The 20,176-nt window shown below is 41.3% G+C and overlaps 2 protein-coding genes across 4 annotated transcripts in view; one reads left to right on the top strand and one right to left on the bottom strand.

Moving 5' to 3' along the window:
- The first annotated feature begins 1,204 nt into the window (after positions 1-1,204).
- On the top strand, positions 1,205-11,557 carry lrpap1 (low density lipoprotein receptor-related protein associated protein 1). The gene is made up of 8 exons (XM_030416681.1): positions 1,205-1,517; positions 2,318-2,462; positions 4,755-4,885; positions 5,504-5,624; positions 6,762-6,917; positions 7,807-7,889; positions 8,360-8,536; positions 8,936-11,557. Exons 1-8 carry the CDS (start codon positions 1,356-1,358, stop codon positions 9,002-9,004), a joined length of 1,044 nt encoding a protein of 347 aa, XP_030272541.1. The 5' UTR covers positions 1,205-1,355; the 3' UTR covers positions 9,005-11,557.
- The window catches only part of LOC115581508 (protein Dok-7-like), a 27,948-nt gene continuing 17,504 nt past the window's right edge, over positions 9,733-20,176 (bottom strand). For 2 of the 3 annotated variants that reach the window (XM_030416648.1, XM_030416667.1), the window contains 6 exons: positions 18,997-19,880; positions 14,655-14,726; positions 14,058-14,103; positions 12,595-12,747; positions 12,217-12,432; positions 9,733-11,149 (listed from right to left, as the gene is read on the bottom strand). In XM_030416648.1, coding sequence (XP_030272508.1) covers positions 11,013-11,149; positions 12,217-12,432; positions 12,595-12,747; positions 14,058-14,103; positions 14,655-14,726; positions 18,997-19,880 — 1,508 coding nt within the window. In that variant the 3' untranslated portion in view covers positions 9,733-11,012. The remainder of the gene's footprint in view (positions 11,150-12,216; positions 12,433-12,594; positions 12,748-14,057; positions 14,104-14,654; positions 14,727-18,996; positions 19,881-20,176) is intronic. The other variant, XM_030416658.1, reaches the window with a different exon arrangement.

The raw sequence follows: 20,176 nt of genomic DNA, 5'->3' as shown, positions 1-20,176 counted from the left end.
AAAGTACCAAAACAATATTGACTCCCTCGCAGAGTGCAATATAATGTCTTTCTGTCTGTCTGTCTGTCTCGATTTTCCCTCCCCATCTCCCAGTTTAATATTGTTTAATGACTTCAGTTCAGTCATTGTTGTTTATTGGCATGAATGCTGTATGAATAAATTTTGTCAAAGCGACATTCAGCAGATCAATATTAGAATGCCTGCTCTCATTCAGTCTCCTACTAAATTCAGTTAGCTTGGTCGGCTTGAATATTTGATGAACAATACAATATCAATCGGCACTTTATAAAGTGTGTGTGTGTGTGTGTGTGTGTGTGTGTATGTGTGTGTGTGTGTGTGTGTGTGTGTGTGTATAGGTGTGTGTGTGTGTGTGTGTGCGTGTGTGTGTGTGTGCGTGTGCGTTTTATGGATTATTATGCATTCTCCTATATGGTCCATAACTTTTATGTGTCACACATTATGAATGTTTAACATCCTTACAACAGCTAGATAGGTGGTGTATCTGACAGATATTTAGTAATATTAGCATGTTAAATATCATATACATACATTGGCTGACAGGATTGGAGGAAGGCATTTTTATAACAATGCACTGTCATAAAAAATCTTTGTTTTCAATGTCAATTGTCAATTTCAAACAGTGTGCATACATGTGGTCAGTCATTAACATATGATTAAACATAAACACAACCAAATGAAAACATATAGTTCAGCTTTGATGATATTTTATACTTCCAACTGAGTGCATTAAAAAATAGAAGAGAAGAAAAAAAAGCAACAGGCTAACATAAATGCTAATACATGTAAAATTAGCATGATAATAGTTAAAATAGTGATTAAATGGAATGATCAAACAAACAAATAGAAAACATAACATGAAGTACAGTGTGTACAAATAACTAAACACCTCTCACACTTCCAAAGGAGAACTCCAGAAACTGCCTTTAAACTTCTGCTGTATGTAACCACAGCACATTCATGTGTGTGGCAGACAGCCCTTCATCATCTTTGTACCATCATGGATGTGACCCGCATCCAGCCGCTAAAACGCGTGGAAGCTTTCTATTTGCTTAGCCATCGTTGCCAGGCAACAACGCAGAGCGGGCATTTCAGGATATGTAGTTCAAAAAAGTTCGTATCCTCGTTACTAGCAACACGCAGACTGAGCCAAGAAACTACATATCCTATAATGCATACTTCAAGGAAGTGCCCGCCCATTTTAAGCACATGACTTGTGGTACTCAACTGAGCCACAACAACAGAAATTTCTGTAGTATTGCCCAGCTAAATGTTAGCCTAGCCGGTATCTTTTCGGCGCTTTTTTTCCTGTCGTTGGTTATTAGTAGTTATTTAAAATGAATCTTCAGTGTTTAGTCGTAGCTGTGTGCTGCAGCGTGGGTGTAATGGCCGGGAGATACTCCCGTGAAATGAACGAGCAGAAGCCGAGCAGCAGTGATGGACTGACTGTGGAGTTCAGGATAGCTAAGCTGAACCAGGTGTGGGAGAAAGCTAAAAGGGTACGTATGTTATATGAGACAAACTGTACTATGTACTGTTAACATGACGCAGTCGTATATAGCTGTCATTAGCACGACCACACACAGCTAATGGTCAGCGGGGTTAACCAAGCAGCCTCAACGTTACAGTCCGAGCTTGACCATTGCAGTTTATTAGTAAAGCAACGTGACAGTCCGAATATTCAGTAACAAATGCAGCCAACCTAAACATTCACGGTGTGTCATGTAGTGCATGCAACAGCCTCTCACACAATACCTCGTCTACATCAATATCTGATCAGTAACATGTCAAAATTAACAGCCCATCAATACTGAATAATCGGAATCTGCAAGGTAAATAGTTACTAAACGTATCAAAGGTGTTTTGAGAGGAAGTATGAAGTAGCAGACAGTGGCAATACTCAAGTAAAAGTACGTGAAATGTGTACTGAAGAACAGCACTTTAATAAATTATACTTTGATTAATTCCATCGCTGGTTGTGTATAATGGTGACACAAAGAGGTTCAGTTTAAGATTTGAATTGCAAATAAGTAAATAGCCCAAATATTCCATTCCCAAATATCAGTTTTCAGTCTCCTTGATTTCTTATAATTTGTACCGGCCATGAAGAAGCCATATCAGTACAAATGAGTATTTACAGTTCATTTATCCAGGAACTGAGATTTTCCATATTGATTTATCAAATGGACCTAAAATTAACAGTTCTGAATTTGCAGCTACCATAGAGTGTCTGTCACCATGTCCTGAAAGCGTTCTCCCTAACTAATGTTACCTTGTCTCTTGTTTGTGGTTTTGACAGATGCAGCTGTCCCCTGTGCGGCAGGCGGAGCTGCACAGTGACCTGAAGATCCAGGAGAAAGATGAGATGCTGTGGAAGAAGTTAAAGGTGGAGGGGCTGGATGAGAATGGGGAGAAGGAGGCCCAGCTGCGACGTAACTTCAATGGTGAGACTATCGATGCCTGCAGGTGCAGTGAGGGATAGGTTGAACCATGTCCTTACTTTGTCCTGAATTCACTGTAGAGTTACTCTGCCCAAAATGGCAATGCTGGCAATGAGCGAGTTATGCTGATTTTGTTTTTTCAAAACCTTGTGTCTTGCACATTGTATTCAGAGACTATGTGGCACCTTCCTGACAGATTGAAGGTTAATCCAGTGTAGATCCTGTCAGGTGTCAAACTTTATATGTTGCCACTTGATTAAAGAGATCAGTTAAGACAGCAGGATGAGTTTAAATTTAATGAATCAATAGGGTCTGTATTTCGTATTTTTTGGGAGTTTATTTCTGTGTAATTAAATGTTATGTTAAAAAAAAAATGTTTTGGTAAAGGGTGAGTAATACAGTAACCCATCAGGATCATGTAGTAAATGCAAATGCACAGGAATACACTTCTGTGAATATGATAGTTTACATAAACTCTGCCCTTTGGCTGGTAGAATAACTAACGGGTTGCTTTCTACAGCATTGGCCAAGTCTCAGAGGAGATATGATTCCTCATCTCTATCAAGGCTTAGACTGTTGCCAACATCTCCATAAACCTGATTTTAAATGAAGACTGTAGCTGTCACACTAAAAAGCATGCAAAATTCATAATGTGCAGTGTTAACACGCAGCTTTAGCGTGTCCAAGAAAGGTACGATCAGTATGAAATGCTGGTAAAGAAATATTTTTTATAATTATGGAACTTGTGGTCAGTAGAGGATTAAAACATCCAATGATTCTTTGCAGTCAGGGCTCACTGAGTAAACCTTATGATTGGGTAAGAAGCAGCACATCAACAGCACTAAGCATCTACATATCTCTGTCTCTCTTCTATCTCTTTTTCTTTAGCAATGTTTTGATACCACTGCCACCATAATGGGCGAGGCAGAACAAGAAAGCAAAAGCCCCTTGAGCCTGTCGCTGTAGTATACATGATTTTAACCATTTATCAGGATTTCACTTTATTTTTTGCCACTCCCTCTTCCGTGGCTATATTAGATAGACTGGTGTCAACAATGCTGCTTTATCTTCACAGCAGTTTGTTTATCAGGAACTCCTGAGACTTCTGGTTCCCCCCTTTTTTAAGAAAAGACAAACTACCGCTACCCATTTTTAATGTAGAGGTATTTCTTCTCATATTTTGACAATCAAATGCTAAATCCTATCCAGATAACATCTGGAGCTGGTGGATGAATGTGCAGAGAGATGTTTGCCCCAGAGCCTGTAGTCAATGACCCCATCACACACAGCAGTCTGGTTAACACTCTGCCACTCACAGTGGTCACTGTAAAATGTGTAGTATACGACCCTAAAGTGCTGCAGAGATATTCTACAAGGTCTTGCATGCTGTTTATGAGGATTTTAAACTTGCTTTCTGCATGTAGACACTCCTAAAAATGTATCAGTAGTTAATAATTGACACTGATGGTTCACCAATATGATGAGATGGTGCTGAATCAGCTGCTGCAATAACAGTTTTACTAGAGCAGAGTAATGAGCCGCGAGCTTCTTCAGACCCAAGTCCAGCTTTGTATTGTCACGCTGCAGCCTGAAATGTCGAGACAGGAATTAAATACTATTATATATTGTATTGCTCAGTATATTTTGCACTTAACTAACAATATGAGTCACAGTAATTTCAAATATGTGGTAACATAATACATTATTTGTCCAGGAAACAAGTCTTTGGATGCATTTTAGATCATGTTTTTAAACTTTTGTCTGCATTAGTTTTCTTTGTATGTTCCGTATTGGACTCTGTTAAGTGAATGAGTGGGAGGCTTAATAAGCATTTTCTCTTCCTCTCTCACGATCTCATCTTCAAGTTTTTCAGGTTAGGCGCAGCATGACAAAGACCACATGGATTTCACCTACCGTGTGCTACTTGTGTCGAGAAAAAAAGTGAAGTTAGTCTGCTTTGATAAGCTCTTGTCAGATTCCCAGACTGTAAACTCTGTTTGTTGGCCCCTTCTGCTATTTTCAGTGGCTCATTCATTCATGTAGAGATACGACTCCCTTTGCTGTTCCTTTTTAAAGGCAGGTGACTTTAGAATTGATGAGTTGCTGTCAAAGGTTGTGGGTCCTCGGGATCGTTTTTGATGTGAAACGTTTTAGAGTCTTGTTTAAATGATGAATTTATCCATGTCTTAGTCACTTTAGAATCTCTTGTGTATCAAACAGCTTCCTTTCATGACAGCCCCAGTTGTTCCTCCTTCCATGCTCATGTCAGGATCATTTGTTTGTTATGTTGTGCAGTGATCTTGGCCAAGTACGGAATGGATGGGAAAAGAGACACTCGACCACTCGAGAACAACTACCTGAAGGATCACGACACCAAAGAGGGAGACATATTTGATGATCCCAGACTGGACAAACTCTGGAACAAGGTGTGAATGTGTACAGAGAACGGAGGAAGAAAAATATTGAAATACATTTTTTTTTTGTATTTTGCATTTTACATCATCTTTTTTTCATGTTAGGGTTTAACTATTATGGTTCCCGATTGCAGCTGATGGATGAGATCCGGTGCACCCAATGTTTTACCAAAAAAGCTTTTTAGGTCATGGTTACAAGGTTCTCACTCAGCACTACCAGTAATCTGTCAAGGCAGTAATTACACTCTTGTACCTAAAAGTTATTTTTTGTTATTTTCAAAAGCTTATGCTTTGGCAACTCTGTTTTGAACCTTGACAGGAAGTATGCAGCAAGTTAGAGAAGGAAATAGAAAGTTTTATTCTGGCTCTTTCCAAAATTATGTCTAAAGGACCAGAGCAATAACTTTCTACTAAAACCAGAGTTAATAGATTATCAAATGTGTGTATTACAGGTAATGCCATATTTGATGCCTTCACATAAAATCTAGTCAGGGAATGGAACTGCAACATGTAGTGATCTTACTAGGAAAGCCACTGCCTTTCTCATTCATCCAAATTATGGCTTAATGGTCTCCAGCTGCTTTTGAGACTAACTTTCCTTTCTGTCTCTGATGACTCCCTTCCCGCCAGGCCAAGAGCTCAGGGAAGTTCTCCAATGAGGAGTTGCTGAGCCTTAAGAGGGAGTTCCAGCATCACAAGGACAAGGTTCATGAGTACAACATCCTCATGGACACCATCAGCAGGACGGAGGGTGAGTTGCATGCATCAGTCCCATCGCTCTAGACTAGCAGGAGTGTCGCACCACATTTGTTGGTATCTTTAAGGCCAAGTGTATAAGCCTTTAAGCTCTGTCCTCCTCTCTAGTGTTTTCTACACATTGTATGACTTGGCAAGTAAATGAATGCAAAGCAGTAAACCTTCTTACCCTCTTCACCCTTATTTGGCTGTTACAGTTCTGCTGTTGCTCAAATCAGTCATCCAAAAATCAGTGTGAGGTGCTCTCTGTCTTTCTGTTCAGTCTTGTGGTCATGTAAGTAAGTGGCAGGTATCAGACCGCACATGTTGCCACCCACCACTCTGTGCTCTTATCAATGCTTGTCACATCACATCAAGCTGTGAGTTTTAAGCTGAGCTGACACACACCCAGCTGAGCTGTGTTTTCAGAACAACTCGGGGAGGACAGCCACGTCTGCCTCGGACGTGACTGACACTCTGCAGCTGTTTCCTGCCAGAACTTTCCGTTTGCGCTCCACAGAGCTACATCTCTACCGAGCGAGCCTGGGGTGTTTTTCTGCTTGTCTGATGCATTTAAATATTGAGCCAATCACATGTTGCCTTAAGGGGACACTCCATACACCCCCACAATACCACCACCTCCATCCGTGCAAGCTTTTACTGCCCATCAAGGTTCCCTAGTCTTCTTTTTATCCCGGTGTTGCCTTTTTACTTTCAATCCAAATGTCAGCCATTATCACTGAGTCCATGAGGTGCTTTCCAGTTGGCCTTTGTCCGCACATTACCTCCTAACCTTTTTCTATGGTGAGGCAGGCAGGTATTTCATAAGCACACTTATTGTATTAACCAGTAGGCCATAAGGCTACTGAAGGTTCTCATGAAAAACTAATTGTGATGTATGAAGCAAAAGCCACTACTATCATAAAAGTTTCACAGGTTATTTTTTAGCTACTACTAAACTGTGTTTTTCCTTCTCCTTATATTGCTTGTTTCTCTCTTTATTTTGTGCTCCCTTTCTTCTCTCTACTCCTTGTGGCTTCTTGTTTCATCTCTCTTTCATTTCCTCTCACTGGCGTCTGAACCACCCAACCCCATCGACTTTTGACTCCTAACCATCCCCTCCTTCTTTCCCTCTGTCCATTCACCTCAACAGAGATACACAAGAATGTGATCTCTCCCCTGGAGGGCGACACCAAAGAGCATGTGTTGCACCAGAAGCACACGGACCTGAAGCATAAAATGAGAGACCTGAACCAGGGCTTTGAGCGCCTCCGAAAGCTCAGCCATGAGGGCTTCAGTGAAGACAGCGGTGAGAGAGAGAGAGAACACACACACACACACACACACACACACAAACAGCTCGTCTCTGTCTGCATTTCAGCCTCACTCCACATTTATCTCATCAGCTTAATCAGTGGGATTTGTAATCATAATAACACACTTACTCTCTCACATCACAGTTGGGCATTGATATGCTAACAGCTTAACTCCAGTGTTTTGTGCTTTTAGTTTCAAATTGAATATGTCTCTAAATTGAAAAAGAGAAAGTACCAGAAAGGAGTTTTTTAAAGAAGCTCACATCGCCACATCCATCCAATGATGTAAACCAGCTTGTCCTTGTGCTATTTAACTCACCCAGTACTCTCTGGTTATCTAATTTTTGAATAGTTTACTGTCTTTTATCCCTCGTACTCGGCTCTTTTTGCTGGAGTGTACTGCAGAGTTTGTTGTTGGGTTTCAATTGTGCAGGTTTCAGCGGGAGGCTGTCAGGGAGTTTAGATGAAGGTGATGTTCCTGCTGCTGATTCACACTGGCTCCTTCCGCTCTCCTAATTTGCCTCCAGGATGTTTCTCTCTCAGCCACTTGTTTTCATCCTCCCCTCACTTCCTGCCTCATCTTGCTCAAAACTTTCTTAATCTCCTCATCCCAGTTTTCTCCACCAGTGCAGGTCTTTAGAAATCTGTGACGGCACCCAAATCTGAGCTGTGAATTCCTTCCCTTTGAATATTGTGTGTTTACTAAATGATTGAGCAAGGACAGCTAGTTGTTGTGGTTGTATCTTAGAAAATATCTGCTGTGACTGCTTCTCTTTTAAGCTCTGTCCCTCTTGAGTGTGCACGTATTGGATGGAGCTCCAAACTGACTATTGGGCCGTTTATCTCTACATCTTTCCCTCCCTTTCGATTATCCCTCCACAGAGTTTCGGGAGCCCCGTGTGATTGAACTGTGGGAGGCTGCCAAGAGAGCCAACCTCAGCGAAGATGAGCTGGACTCTCTCAAGGTAGCTCTTAAATCATTATGACAGTTTGGACACTTCTGCTCTATTTCTAGACAACACGTATTGTTCAGCTACTGCTCTTAGAAACTTTTTAATCAAGTGCTCTTTTGAGAACGGCTGTATTAATTCATATAGGGTCCTTGGTAGCTAAGTACTCCTTGTGTATGGTAAGCCTTAAAGCCTAGAGCACACATAATAATAATCACATTTTAGTATTCTCCTTTCCTATCTCTCATTGTGATCCTTTCACCTTTTGTCCCACAAGCAGAGATTCACAGCGAACAACTCAATTTAAATTTCAATTCTTGTTAAAGATATCTGGCTTCAAGATAAGATGTATCAGTGGGGAAACATTGAGCAAGTCTCTTCTCTGTGATGCATATCAGCTGTCCCTGTGCAGTTGTGCATGTAATTGAAGGTGAACTGAATTTGCACCCCTCTGCACACTTGCCCTCTTTTCCTTGTTCATTTAGGAGGAGCTGCGGCACTTTGAGACCAAGGTGGAGAAGCACAGCCACTACCAGGAGCAGCTGGAGCTTTCCCACCAGAAGCTGCAACATGTGGAGGCATTAGGGGACAAAGAGCACATCAAGAAGACACAGGAGAAGTACTATACACTCGCTGAGAAGACAAGAGAGATAGGCTACAAGGTAAGGAAGGACAAGAAACAAAAAGGTTGTCGGTTTGCTCGTCCAGCCCTGTCCAATAGCTGACTTCTGCAGTAAAAAAGTATTATGTCACGAAAAGGCTTTACTTTTTTTTTTTGTTCAAATATAGCATTATATTTCATAAAGTACCACACGGTATTAACTTGCATTGTGACTTCAACTCCAGACAGTTATATACAGTACAACAAACAATAACATTATGATATAAATTAAATCAGCCAGAGGGGAGTTCCAGATTCCTTTTCTGTAACATGAACATAGCAGTAGATACTCTGAATTTGCATTGACTATTTCTATCAGCACCACAGTACAGCATGTTTTGTTGGACATTTTTCTGCCACCACACAAACTGAACTACTGTCTTGTATTGTCTGAATCCAGATGAAGAAACACATGCAGGACTTGTCCAACAAGATCTCTCGTCAAGGACTCGACCACAATGAGCTCTGAGAGCCTTGGATCATCACGAGTGAAGGTTGAATGAACTCAAATAATTCCTCCCTCAACCACACACGACGTTCCTCTATTCTCCTTCAACTACTGTACAAAGAAATCAATGTTTTCTACTTTTCTAGTGTTATTAGTTGTTGATTTGTCTGAAAACAGCTGAATGAATGAATGAATTATTGGGTTGTTCGTACATATTATTCATATGTGAGATTTCTTATAAATCAGCTGGACCTTTTGTGATAAATAACTGATAGAATTATCTGTCACAGTACAGATAACATGAAGGTGGAATAGTTCAAGTATTCTGATACTCTATAGCAACATTTATTTGTAGAACTAATGGCAGGCAGGTGTAGAAGAAAAGTCAGGCTGAGAATGTGGCAGAAAGCCAAATACTGTGGGTGGTTGGAGAGGGATGGAGCAGCAGTTGAGTCACTCTAAACCAGATGATGTAGTTAAGCTGCAGAGGGACGGTTCCAGTCTTGGGGAGTAGCCAGCTGACTGCATGAATACTTCATCCAGTCAGAATGTTGGCTCAGTGGCGGTTAAACAATTTGTCCAAACCCGTCTGTCTTTTGCTGTGCAAGTAATAAATGCTCCATCAGATTGGCTGTTACCACTGTAGTACATCATGGTTTAATCGGCTGAAATATTGTCATGTTACTGCTGTTGTCTAATCAGCATTACATTAAGACTTCAGGATAAAAGCACTGAAACCCAGAAACGTGAAAATCTAACAGCAATCTTTAATAATCAGTATGGTACGGGTGCCAACAACATACAAACAGTAATACTTTAAAAATATAGTTTCATATCATTCATACTGTCTTAGCATAAATAAAAGCAGTCAGTATTTACAGGTTGAGTAGAGAACAGCAGTCCGTGTAGTGACATTAGCAAGCTAGTCTCAACTAAAAGTTTTTCTAACTCACTCTCAAGTTGTTTCTCTCTCGTCATCTTCGCCTCAGAAACACTGGTGGGGAGCCGCCACCATAAAAATAAATTAGTGTCAAATATTGGACAGTTTGTCTTGATGATATCAAGAGGGAGGTGAGAAATTGGAACACACACACACTGTGCTTTACCATTCATCAATTCCTGCCCTCTCACAGAGCAGAAGCAGAGACATTGATTACCGTGATGAATAATGTTACTGGCAAGCTGATTACTCAGTCATGTCCTGCTTTGGCCACATGGGCCTGGATTAATGTAATTTGCACCTGAGATATAACTCTAAGCTGCTTATTTCAATCGAATGCGTTTAAGCTCTGATGTGTAATGATAGCCAATCAAGCTGGGACTCTTAAAAGACGATTGTGAGGTGTCAGTGCGATGAGAGGGGGCTCGACCTCATTATTTGATAATATTCTGCTTGAACGCTGCAATAAATCATTTCAATTTAAATAATGGCAGTCTGTGACCTCTTGGTAAGAGAAGTAACAATAAATAGAGCCACGCCCAGAGAGTCAGAGGAAATAAAGCTTAATAAAACACAACTTGTTGCCAAGCAAAGCAAATCTTTGTCTCTGTAATATAAGGTGGTAAACATTATTGTTTGGTGCCATTCATGCATAATTAAGGCAGTTTATATGAATGCTCAACAGTCTTCCTGAGAGAATCTTTGAAGAGGCAGATAGCTTGTCCTCTGACCTCAGCAGACATAAGTGCCATGCAGCCAAAAAGTAACATTTCTGGGGTAAAAGTCATCGAGAGACACAGGAAATCACTAATTAAGTACAATAATGAGAGAAATTACAACAGAACACAAAACAAAACCAAGATGGCAGCTGCATAAGAGACTCTCCCAGACTTTTCCTATTTTCTTCTTAGTGGAATGGATTGTTGTTGGGAAATTGCTGTACACCGGGACAACTGTGGGTGTGTTTGAAGTACAACAACGATTGGTATGACCAACAACTGCAGTGGAGCGCTTCAGCTTATTCAGAGAGATCCAGAGAGTCAGCAGTGAAAACTATTTTGAAGTGTCATGGAGTTGGGCGTTGCAGTGTCAGTTTGGTGGCCCTCGCCGCCTGCTCTCAAGCTGAGTCAGTCTGTCCTCCCTGCCCTGAACATGCTCCGCCCCCACTCGCTGAGCCGTTTCCATGGCAGTGATGTCGAGGTGGGCGTATCTGATGGAGCCCTCTTCTGGTTGGGAAATTGGTGGTAGAGGGGAAGAAAAGAGAAAACATTTCTGCTTTGTGTTCTTTCATTTAAAAATACTCACATGCAGGACAAACACGCAGTGATCTCTCAAATGACCCTGTAGAAAATGACGCATACGTTTTTTTAAATGACATTTTCTTCATTGGTGGTGCTGAATTGCACCACTAAACCATTCAGTCCCTCTGACTGTAAATATGCATACAGTTATTTCAAGATGTCCTCTTTAAATTGCCAACTCACAGCTGACAATGTTAATACATTTAGATTGTTTGTAATCTGCTTTATGTCACAAGTCAAAAATGTGTGATTAAACTCCATAAATTCAGTTTTTAACCTGCACTAAAAATCTAATTCATGTATGTTTTACATAAATAAATTGGTTCAAACCAGTGCACCGATTTGTTCCTGCTTTATAACGAATGGCACAGAAAACATCCTCATCCACTTTTTTCAATAAAACCGATAAATACAGAGCACTGGGAAAATAAGCAACAGCAGCACAACGCTCTCCTAACCTGTTTTGTAGTTTTGTTAGTCTGTCATAATGTAGCATTGTTATCGCTTTCTTTGGTTGTACATTTGTAATAATCAGCACACATACCTATGGAATAGCTAAAAAATCTACCACCCTGCCAGTAAAAAGGAAATACATAAAAAAGCTGAATGGAGGACAGGAAAGCTCTTTGTGTAGCGCCTACATATCCCCACTTTCTCTAGAAGTAAATTATATTTAAAGCTGTTATTCGTAACAGACACTACACAAGCCTTGTTATATTTTTTTTATAATATATATATCATTTTAACAAAAATGATTTTCAATTTTTCCCCTTTGTATTGTATATCAGTATGGTTTTGAATGTGTTGTATCAGAGAAATTCCAGTAAAAACACTAGTGCATGCTAATAAGTCACTGGGCCTATGTGTGGTGGAGACATGGGATGCAAAAGCTGAAACCATTCTTGCACAAGCCAGATAGGAAAGAAGAAAGCAGCAACGGGGAAAAGACAAATAGAGATTTAAAATGGCTGTCTAAGGCTCAGTGTTCTTACTGGGTCTGCAGAGCAGCAGAGTGTTATCTCTGACAGCACTGTACGAACTGCAGACTGGAGCTGAGCTGGGCTCCTGCAGGTCCAGCTCCGTGTAGAGCAGCTCCTTGTTAGGTCTAGCTGGCAGGTGGCTGATGGGGATGTTAACATAATTAACTGCGCTGTCACTTTGGAGCCTAGTGTCCAGGGACACCGACGGATTGACAGACTGAAACATACCTGAGGGGGTAAAAGCAAGTTGTTAAACTGAGTTCAGATTTGATCTTGGACCAGCAGGATAATGTGTCAATACACAAACACCAACACAAATGGGTTATATCTGGAAAACATCACATATGACCATTCACTTCTCAATTATCGGTAATTGGGTCATTTTCTCACCACAGGCTGATGTTGGCCTGAACATGCTCAGTGGAGCAGGCAGAGGTGGAGGGGCAGAGGGTCGCTGAGAGGGCACTGACCTCTTCAGACCTGCCAATTCATCTTCCACATCCCCAGTGTCATCACGTTCCTCTGTCACACAGAGAGGAGGATCTGGGAACACATGTTAAGCACAATATTGTTGGAACAACTGTAAAGATGTCACATTTATCTCAGTGAAATATAACTTTCTAGGTGACTGTGCCCTCTATGACGTGTAATGAGATCACCGAATGATAGAGATTAGACAAATATACTTTTGATACAAAATGTTGAGCTTTTGGAAAGCAAAATACTCTATTACAGGTAAGTTTTTCATTTAAAATCTAGAATCTGTGATGGTATGCATTAGTATAAGGGTTTGCTTCAAAATATATTGAAATTGTCAAAAGTGATATTCGTGATTATGTAGCAGAAAGGGTGACATCATTGCTCGATAATAAACAACATAAACAAAACAAAAAACTTATATGATTGTATTACTTACAAAAACAAACATGTTGGCAGCATTTTGATGTTGTAGCCGGACAGGGTGAAGCTAATTCTGACAACTTTTTATGGTGCCAGGTAGTTTAATCTATGAAAAGTGTCATATATTCAGGGTTCGTACGGGTGCTTGAAATCCTTGAAAGTGCTTGAATTTCAATGTTGTGTTTTCAAGGTCTGAAAAGTGCTTGGATTTTAGTTTAAGAGCTTGAAAGTGCTTGACATTATAACTCTGTGTCTTGGCAACATTGGGATCAGACTGGATAGTTTTCTTATTACAAGGAGAAATAAAATCAGTGTGTGTGTGTGTGTGTGTGTCGTTACACATGCAGCCTGGTAGCAATAGAGAAGGATGGCTGAGGAGAAGGTGAATTTGATGCAATTGGGACTGATGACACGTTCATTATTAATAAACTTTGATGAATAAGCAAAAAGCTTATAAAAGTTTATGTCAAAAAAGAAAATTACAGGGTGCTCTCAGGTCTCTCTTTGTCCCGGTGCAAGTGTACCTGAAGAACGCCAAGTGGCTTCCCTTTTTTTGGATAAAACTTTTTGTTCTCCTTTAATTTCTAAAGTTTTTGCTATCATGAAACATCATTTTAGATGTTTACAGCATAATACAATGTACATAATTGTGATAAAAAGTGAAAAAAATAATCATGAGTATATATATTCCTGTAGATATGTATTTTACCCCAACGATAAGGTGCTGGAAAATTTTGTGAAAGGCCCTTAAAAGTGCTTGAAAAGTGCTTGAATTTGACCTTGAAAAATGTGTACGAACCCTGTATATTATAATGTGTCCCTCTGGAATAAAGTGGCATAAAACACACATTTTAAACTTTTTTAACACATCAAATGCGTACATATGTACTGTACTCAGCTACTTTCCACCACTGAGAATGACCAGAGCACACTAATTGCATTCCCAAACACACCTTGTGTATCTGCAGATGGTGACAGGCTTGATGGTGGATTGGCAACCTGGAAAACAAAGAGTAAAGGTAATGATTCAATCTCCAAGCACTTTAGATCTGGCTAAAATACACAAAGCTTACTTATTCACAATATCAGCTCTAAGAAATGAGATTTTGCCGTGTTTGATTTCAAGAAATACTACTTTACTTTCGTTGAACTGCAGTCATCGTATGGTAATTGCACTTCAAGTTTCAATGTATTTCCCCAGTATTCTCTTGAGTCAAAGATATCATGCTCATCTAATGAGTTAGAATGTAGTGCAACAATGACACAATGAGTAAGGAGCCTCTGATTGTATTGGAATGAGCAATGGTGTGTTTTATCAATGCCATTTCCAATTTCCAGCTTGGAGCAGTTACAAAGGGTAGCGGTTGAAATCTCCCCCTGTAAACACCCAAAATAGACTGGTTGGGGCAAAGGGCCCAACTTCTCATTTGACAGAGGGAGAGCGTGTGTCATTTCTTCTTCTGAATGTCTTGGTTTGAGCCTACACAAACTCATTAAGTTTTTATGGTTCCAGAAGTCCCCAGACTTAAAATAGGCAGATAAAATCCTACCTGAGTCGGGCATCTGGTCCTCGCTGACTGCCACTGTTCTGGTGTAATGTAGTTGTCCAATCCATGAGCGCACTGGGTTGGGGAGACAAGAGAGCTTAGCGATGAGACGGGCTTAATTGTACTCGAAAAAGGGGATATGGAGAGGGGAGACAGGCTTTGAACAACACTGATTAGGGAAAAAAGAACAAAGAGGGGAGGTGTGAGGGCATGACGTGAAGAGATACAGAGCTGCGAGGACAGAGCCGACATCTTTAGGAGGTGGCAGACGAGAGAGAAAAGGGTGGCCGGCTCAGACATGAGAAGTCTCTGACAAGGGATCCCAATTTATCATTTTCTCCTGCCCACAGCAGCAAATAACCAGTAGCTGGCTCAAGCTTGGAGAATATTATCCGTCTCACAGTTTGTTTCAGCAGACATGACACAAGTTGCAGAATCAGCCGTCGTCTCATTATCCGACATGAAGGACGTGTGGTCTGCGCCACTTTGAACCGCTGACACATCTGAGCGGAGGAATGATGAATAAAGGAAACTCGTTTGTGTTTCGTACAACAGGATTGTCCTCTCTGAGGCTTTTCCGCCAGTTTCATCACTACTCATTAACTTACTCGGTCCCCTCTTGCTCCCCCTCTATCTATCTCTCTCTCTCCACCACACACACGATGTATAATGAACACACACACTCCCACACAAGCTGTCAGAAATCACAAGACACGCTGCTCCCTCTCCTGCTCCGATGATAATTTGCTCGCTACGAGGCGGTAGGCGCTTTTCACAACCCATCAGAAAATTAATTAGACAATGTGGAGAAGTCTCTTCCGAGCTGAGTTTTCAGACAAAAGGTATCAAAGGGAAAACAAGCGGCTGTAGACAGCTTTTTGACGGAAACCCACACTTAATTTATTTACAATTAACGTTTCTCTATTTTAGCTGTTTGGAGCCTCGGCGGGTGGCACTGTCGCCTCACACTGAGAGGAACCTGGCTTTGATTCACACTTGCCTCCGTTCGGTGTTTGAGTCCTCTCACACCCTGTGGGTTTCAGACCAAAGACATGCAAAGTCACTTGGACTGCAGACTAAACTGCCCATATGGAAGAAGCTGAGGAGGCGTGCTGTGATGGCAGGATACACTGCAGTTGAAAATGAGCTGGTGTACGGTGTGAGAAAGAGACTAACAAATGGATAGAGAAGTACTTCCTATGCTCTTGTGTGGCGGTACTGGTTAATGATGCTTGTGATCCCCAGTTTGAACCGAATTATAGCATGTATATTTTATACAGAAATTATTACATTTAGCTGCTTTTCTGCTCCCGGGGCACGCACTGCTCAGCACTTTCAGCTTCTCCATGAGCCTTTAAACCACTGACTGCTGTAAATCACAATTACAAAGGCAGCCACCCGAGTGAGTCATTAGGGTGAATAGCAAGTAGCAGTGTGTGTGTCTGTGTGTGTCTGTCTGTGTGTGTGAAGAGGCCAGGTAATTGCTACTTGACCCGATGGACTGTCAGTCGCAAAAAAGCTGCAACATTACGTAATATTGCAAGGGCAAGAGTCAAGACTTACAAAGGTCGAAACAGAGGAAGAATGCATCAGAAAGAGGACCCTCACCAAGACTCGAGACACTTAATGGGCAATTTGCTGAACAACATTCCATCCTATGGCCACCATTAACTTGAATCAACATCTCATACATTATACAAAAAAAAAACATTTAAGTCGCTACGGTATGTCATTACAAAGATATAATCGGATAATCAGTCAGATGCAATGATGGTGCTGGAGCTACATTAATCATAATGTTCCAGTAACAATCCTGGACAAGCATCCTGCACTTTATTCCTGTTGTTGCTCTACATTCATTACTTTTGATCTGTAATTGGGTCATTATTGGGTTATTCCAAATTCCAGATTGTCATCAGAATAGGATTAACTTCAGCTTTTAGCCATGCTAGTGGTAAAGGTAATGATTTTGGTCTGTTGATTTTTCTTTCCACCAATTAGCAAAGGTTAGCATGTTAAACTGAAGAATATACTGTATATGTCGAAAACGTTCTAAACATCAGCCTGTTAGCATTAATAGTGAGGGTGTTAGCATTTGGCTTAAGTAGGCCTAGGCCTAAAACTGCTGGCATTGGTCTTGTGTTATTAGGCTGCTGTATCTGTGGAGCTTCCTAGGTATTTGTCACATGGGACTAATACTGTAACTAACAATATTTTTTATTGATGACTATTATGTCGATTGTTTTCTTGATGAATTAATTTGTTGTTTAGTTGCTAAACTGTCAGAAATTGGTGAAAAATGTGTTTGCCAAAGCTCATGATGTCACAACACAAAGATATTCAGTTTACTGTCCTAGAAGAGCGAAAAAAAGCGGAAAATAATCACAATTAAGAAGCTGGAATTGGAGATTTTAACATTTAAAATTATTAATATTATATAAAATTGCATGACATGAGACAGACTTGTTCTATTTGATGTTATCTAAAGCTTTGAAATGTCCCCTTTAGGCCCGGTGACCTAAAGCTAGACCTCAATTTGTAATTCTTGAACCGAAGGCTGAGCCTAAATGTGTTTATCCCCATGATTATAGTAAAACCAGGACAAGACACATCTTGTTTACTAGAACAGCTGAGCACTGCAGGTCCCCAGGAGTTGGAGTACTTGGTAAATCTATTGCTGCAGAGATATATAAGTCTTTAACTTTGTTGCCTGGTGAGAGCAAAACAAGACACCTATACTTTACATCAGTCTCCAGCAGTGTCTCACTGAGGCACCTCCACTGATTCAGCTGAACATCTGTGACAGCAGGTGCCAACATGTTAACCTTAGTGATATCAGTTGTAAGTATGCCTCTCTTCTCATCCCTTACCATCCAAGCACAATTATACCAAGGAGCTCATATAAGCACAAGGGGTAGTTATATAAGATCTCATTTATGAGCACAACAATAAAGAAATATCACTGTGGGCTCAATAAATGCCAGCAGGAACATTAAGGAGAGATTAGCATCTGTGGGAGCAAGCCCAAGAGCTGGAGAGAGTGATTAGCATGATGATTTGCAAACATTTCATTGAGAGTGCATACTAAAAGCAAACGTTAGCATGGAAACGAAACTCCCAAAGAAAACAGGGAATTTATGTATAGCACTGAGCTCCAATTACATAATGATGAAAAGCTGTTTTTATTTTCCTGGTTTGAACTGTATTATAATGTGATTAACCAAATCTCTTTAGGTTGATTAGACTCTAGTATTATGGAAATCTTTATGAAAACCATATGTTCTCTGGTCCCACTAATACATCCTGTGTGACTGATGTGATCCAATTCCTGAGCAGGCTTTCAAACAGACTAAAAGAGATGCTAACATTATTTAATGACACTCCCTCTTTTTTTCTGCTTCGTTGGTTGCGGGGGAGTAGGTTTTGTTTCAATATTGGGGTGAACAAATATGAAGAGAGGGTCCTCTGCCAGGAAAGAGTCGAACACTTTGTTTCCTAAATTCTGGTGATTTTTCTTAAAGGCGCAATATGTAAAAACTTTAATGGAAAAAAGATATTAAGTGAAGTCAGCGTGCTAACCACTTAGCCTCTGTCCCAGTCTAGTGGTGTAAACACTAACCAGGCTAGACTGCTGTCTGCACAGCTAGCTAAGCTAACTAGCTATGGACAGCTACAATTAGCAGCAGTTAACAGTTACTCTAGCAATATGCTCCCCTCTGTTAGTTTTGAATTTGACAGGTGGTGGATTCATACAAACTACATACTATTGTTCTAAAACGTTTAATAGCTTTTGAAGCACTAATCCAGTATCCACATGCTTGTAAAAGTCATGTGAAGCAGAGTTTCTGAGCCTTTCAGTGGTGTTATACATTATGTTTGGACTGCACAACTTACACCAATTAAAAAAAAAAAATTCTGTTAAATCTATCCATTCTCAGACAACACTAATGTAAAATTGGGACTTTCAATGAGCCAGACTGAAAAGTAAGTTTCTCCTGATCAAATGATGTATGGTATCAGATGCTGACTGCATGAATGGGCAAGACAAAACCAATTTATACAGGAGAGTCAGACACCCAAAAAATTGTTCTTGGTCTTTGAGGGTTAAATAAACACTTTGTCCCTTTTCTGCATCAATTTATGGAAGAAAGTAATCTTTATTTATGTCAAGGAAAACACAATGTAGGTGACAACTCAAAATATAACTCAAGATAATCAAGTTAGATTCTCAGGCAAGCAGCTGATGGTTTCATTTGTGTGTTCTAAATATTGAGGGAGGGTTATCCACGCCTATGGTTGGTTGGTTTACTGGTTTATTGATGTTTGAGTGTGAGACTGCCGGTACCTGTGTTTCTCCAGGCACCAGTAGGGGTCTGGGTGTGGACCTCCCCTCACTGTCCACAGAGGGCGCCCTCTCACTGCCCCAGGAGAGCGAGCGCTGCATCATGGCCTGACGCTGAGCAAGTCTTAAAGGGCTGATGCTCAACGTTTGTCCCTGACTTCCCCCTCCGTCAGAACTGCTCCTACTGTCCCTGCCCGGCTCAGGCTGGCCTTCTTGGGTGGAGGGTTCCCTCAGGGACAGGGTCTGGAGCAGGCTTCTGGGGGTATCGTACCGCAGTCTGAGCAGGCTAGGGATTTGATACTCCCCGCTGTGCCTCCGGGACGCACAGGAGCTAGACCTGGAGGCACAAGGGCAGGAGGAGGCGGAAGCAGAACTGTGGTCTGGGGTAGGTGTGCACTGAAAGGGAGAAGGAGGAGGAGGGGGAGGAGTGGGGGGAGGAACAGAGGGAGGTGAAGAAGGAGGAGCAGGTAGGCTTGCCACCGAGCCAAACTCCTCCACCCCTCCCTGGCTGGCTGTGTCCAGACTCCCCGTGTAGGAGGAGCAGCTCCCTGAATAAGACGACTGACTGCCTGTCGCTATCCCGATCCCACTGTCTAGGGAGCTCTGCCGCCCGCTGTCATGGAGACCACGAGGATGGAGCTGGGCGGAGGATGGGCGGGTCCCGGAGCTCCCCATCACGGCGGCGTAGAGTCGGTCATCTGAACTGGTCAACGCCTTCAGCGTGGAGGAGCTGGACGCTGTGTCGCTGGGGAGGTGCTGCCTAGTTGAGGGCTCCACCCAGAATGGGAGTCTGCTTCCGTAGCTCGTGTCCGATTGGCTGGAGGAGGAGCTGGAGATGCTGCTTTGGTCGTCCCCGGCAACAGATGTGCTGCAGCTGTAAGTGGAAGCTGAGGAAAGCGAGAAAGTTGTTAGATCCTGATGATGCGATTCATTAACCAACACTAATACATTTGATCATTTTTATAAAAATCATGTCTTTAATTGGGCTCTGGCTGCAAAATGTTACGACCCAGTAAAACCAGATTTATCAGAATTAACCCGCCTCTTTGAGCCATGGTTCAAGCAATCAAGGTTCATGATTCCTCAAACTTTTGCTGAGCTTTACAGGTTGTCAGCAAAAATGAATCATTGGAACTTTGTCTACACTGAGCTTCACATTTCTGACTAACACATAAAAAATATT

The sequence above is a fragment of the Sparus aurata genome, chromosome 1, assembly GCF_900880675.1.
Source record: "Sparus aurata chromosome 1, fSpaAur1.1, whole genome shotgun sequence".
Lineage (NCBI taxonomy): Eukaryota > Metazoa > Chordata > Actinopteri > Spariformes > Sparidae > Sparus > Sparus aurata.
This window is presented reverse-complemented; position numbering and strand designations above follow the sequence as displayed.

Excerpts from the sequence above, each read along its gene's own strand:
- lrpap1 (XM_030416681.1), top strand. The coding sequence starts at position 1,356 with ATGAATCTTCAGTGTTTAGTCGTAGCTGTGTGCTGCAGCGTGGGTGTA. Across the intron at positions 4,886-5,503 it reads TGGACAAACTCTGGAACAAG|GCCAAGAGCTCAGGGAAGTT; the intron begins GTGTGAATGTGT and ends CCTTCCCGCCAG. Across the intron at positions 8,537-8,935 it reads CAAGAGAGATAGGCTACAAG|ATGAAGAAACACATGCAGGA; the intron begins GTAAGGAAGGAC and ends GTCTGAATCCAG.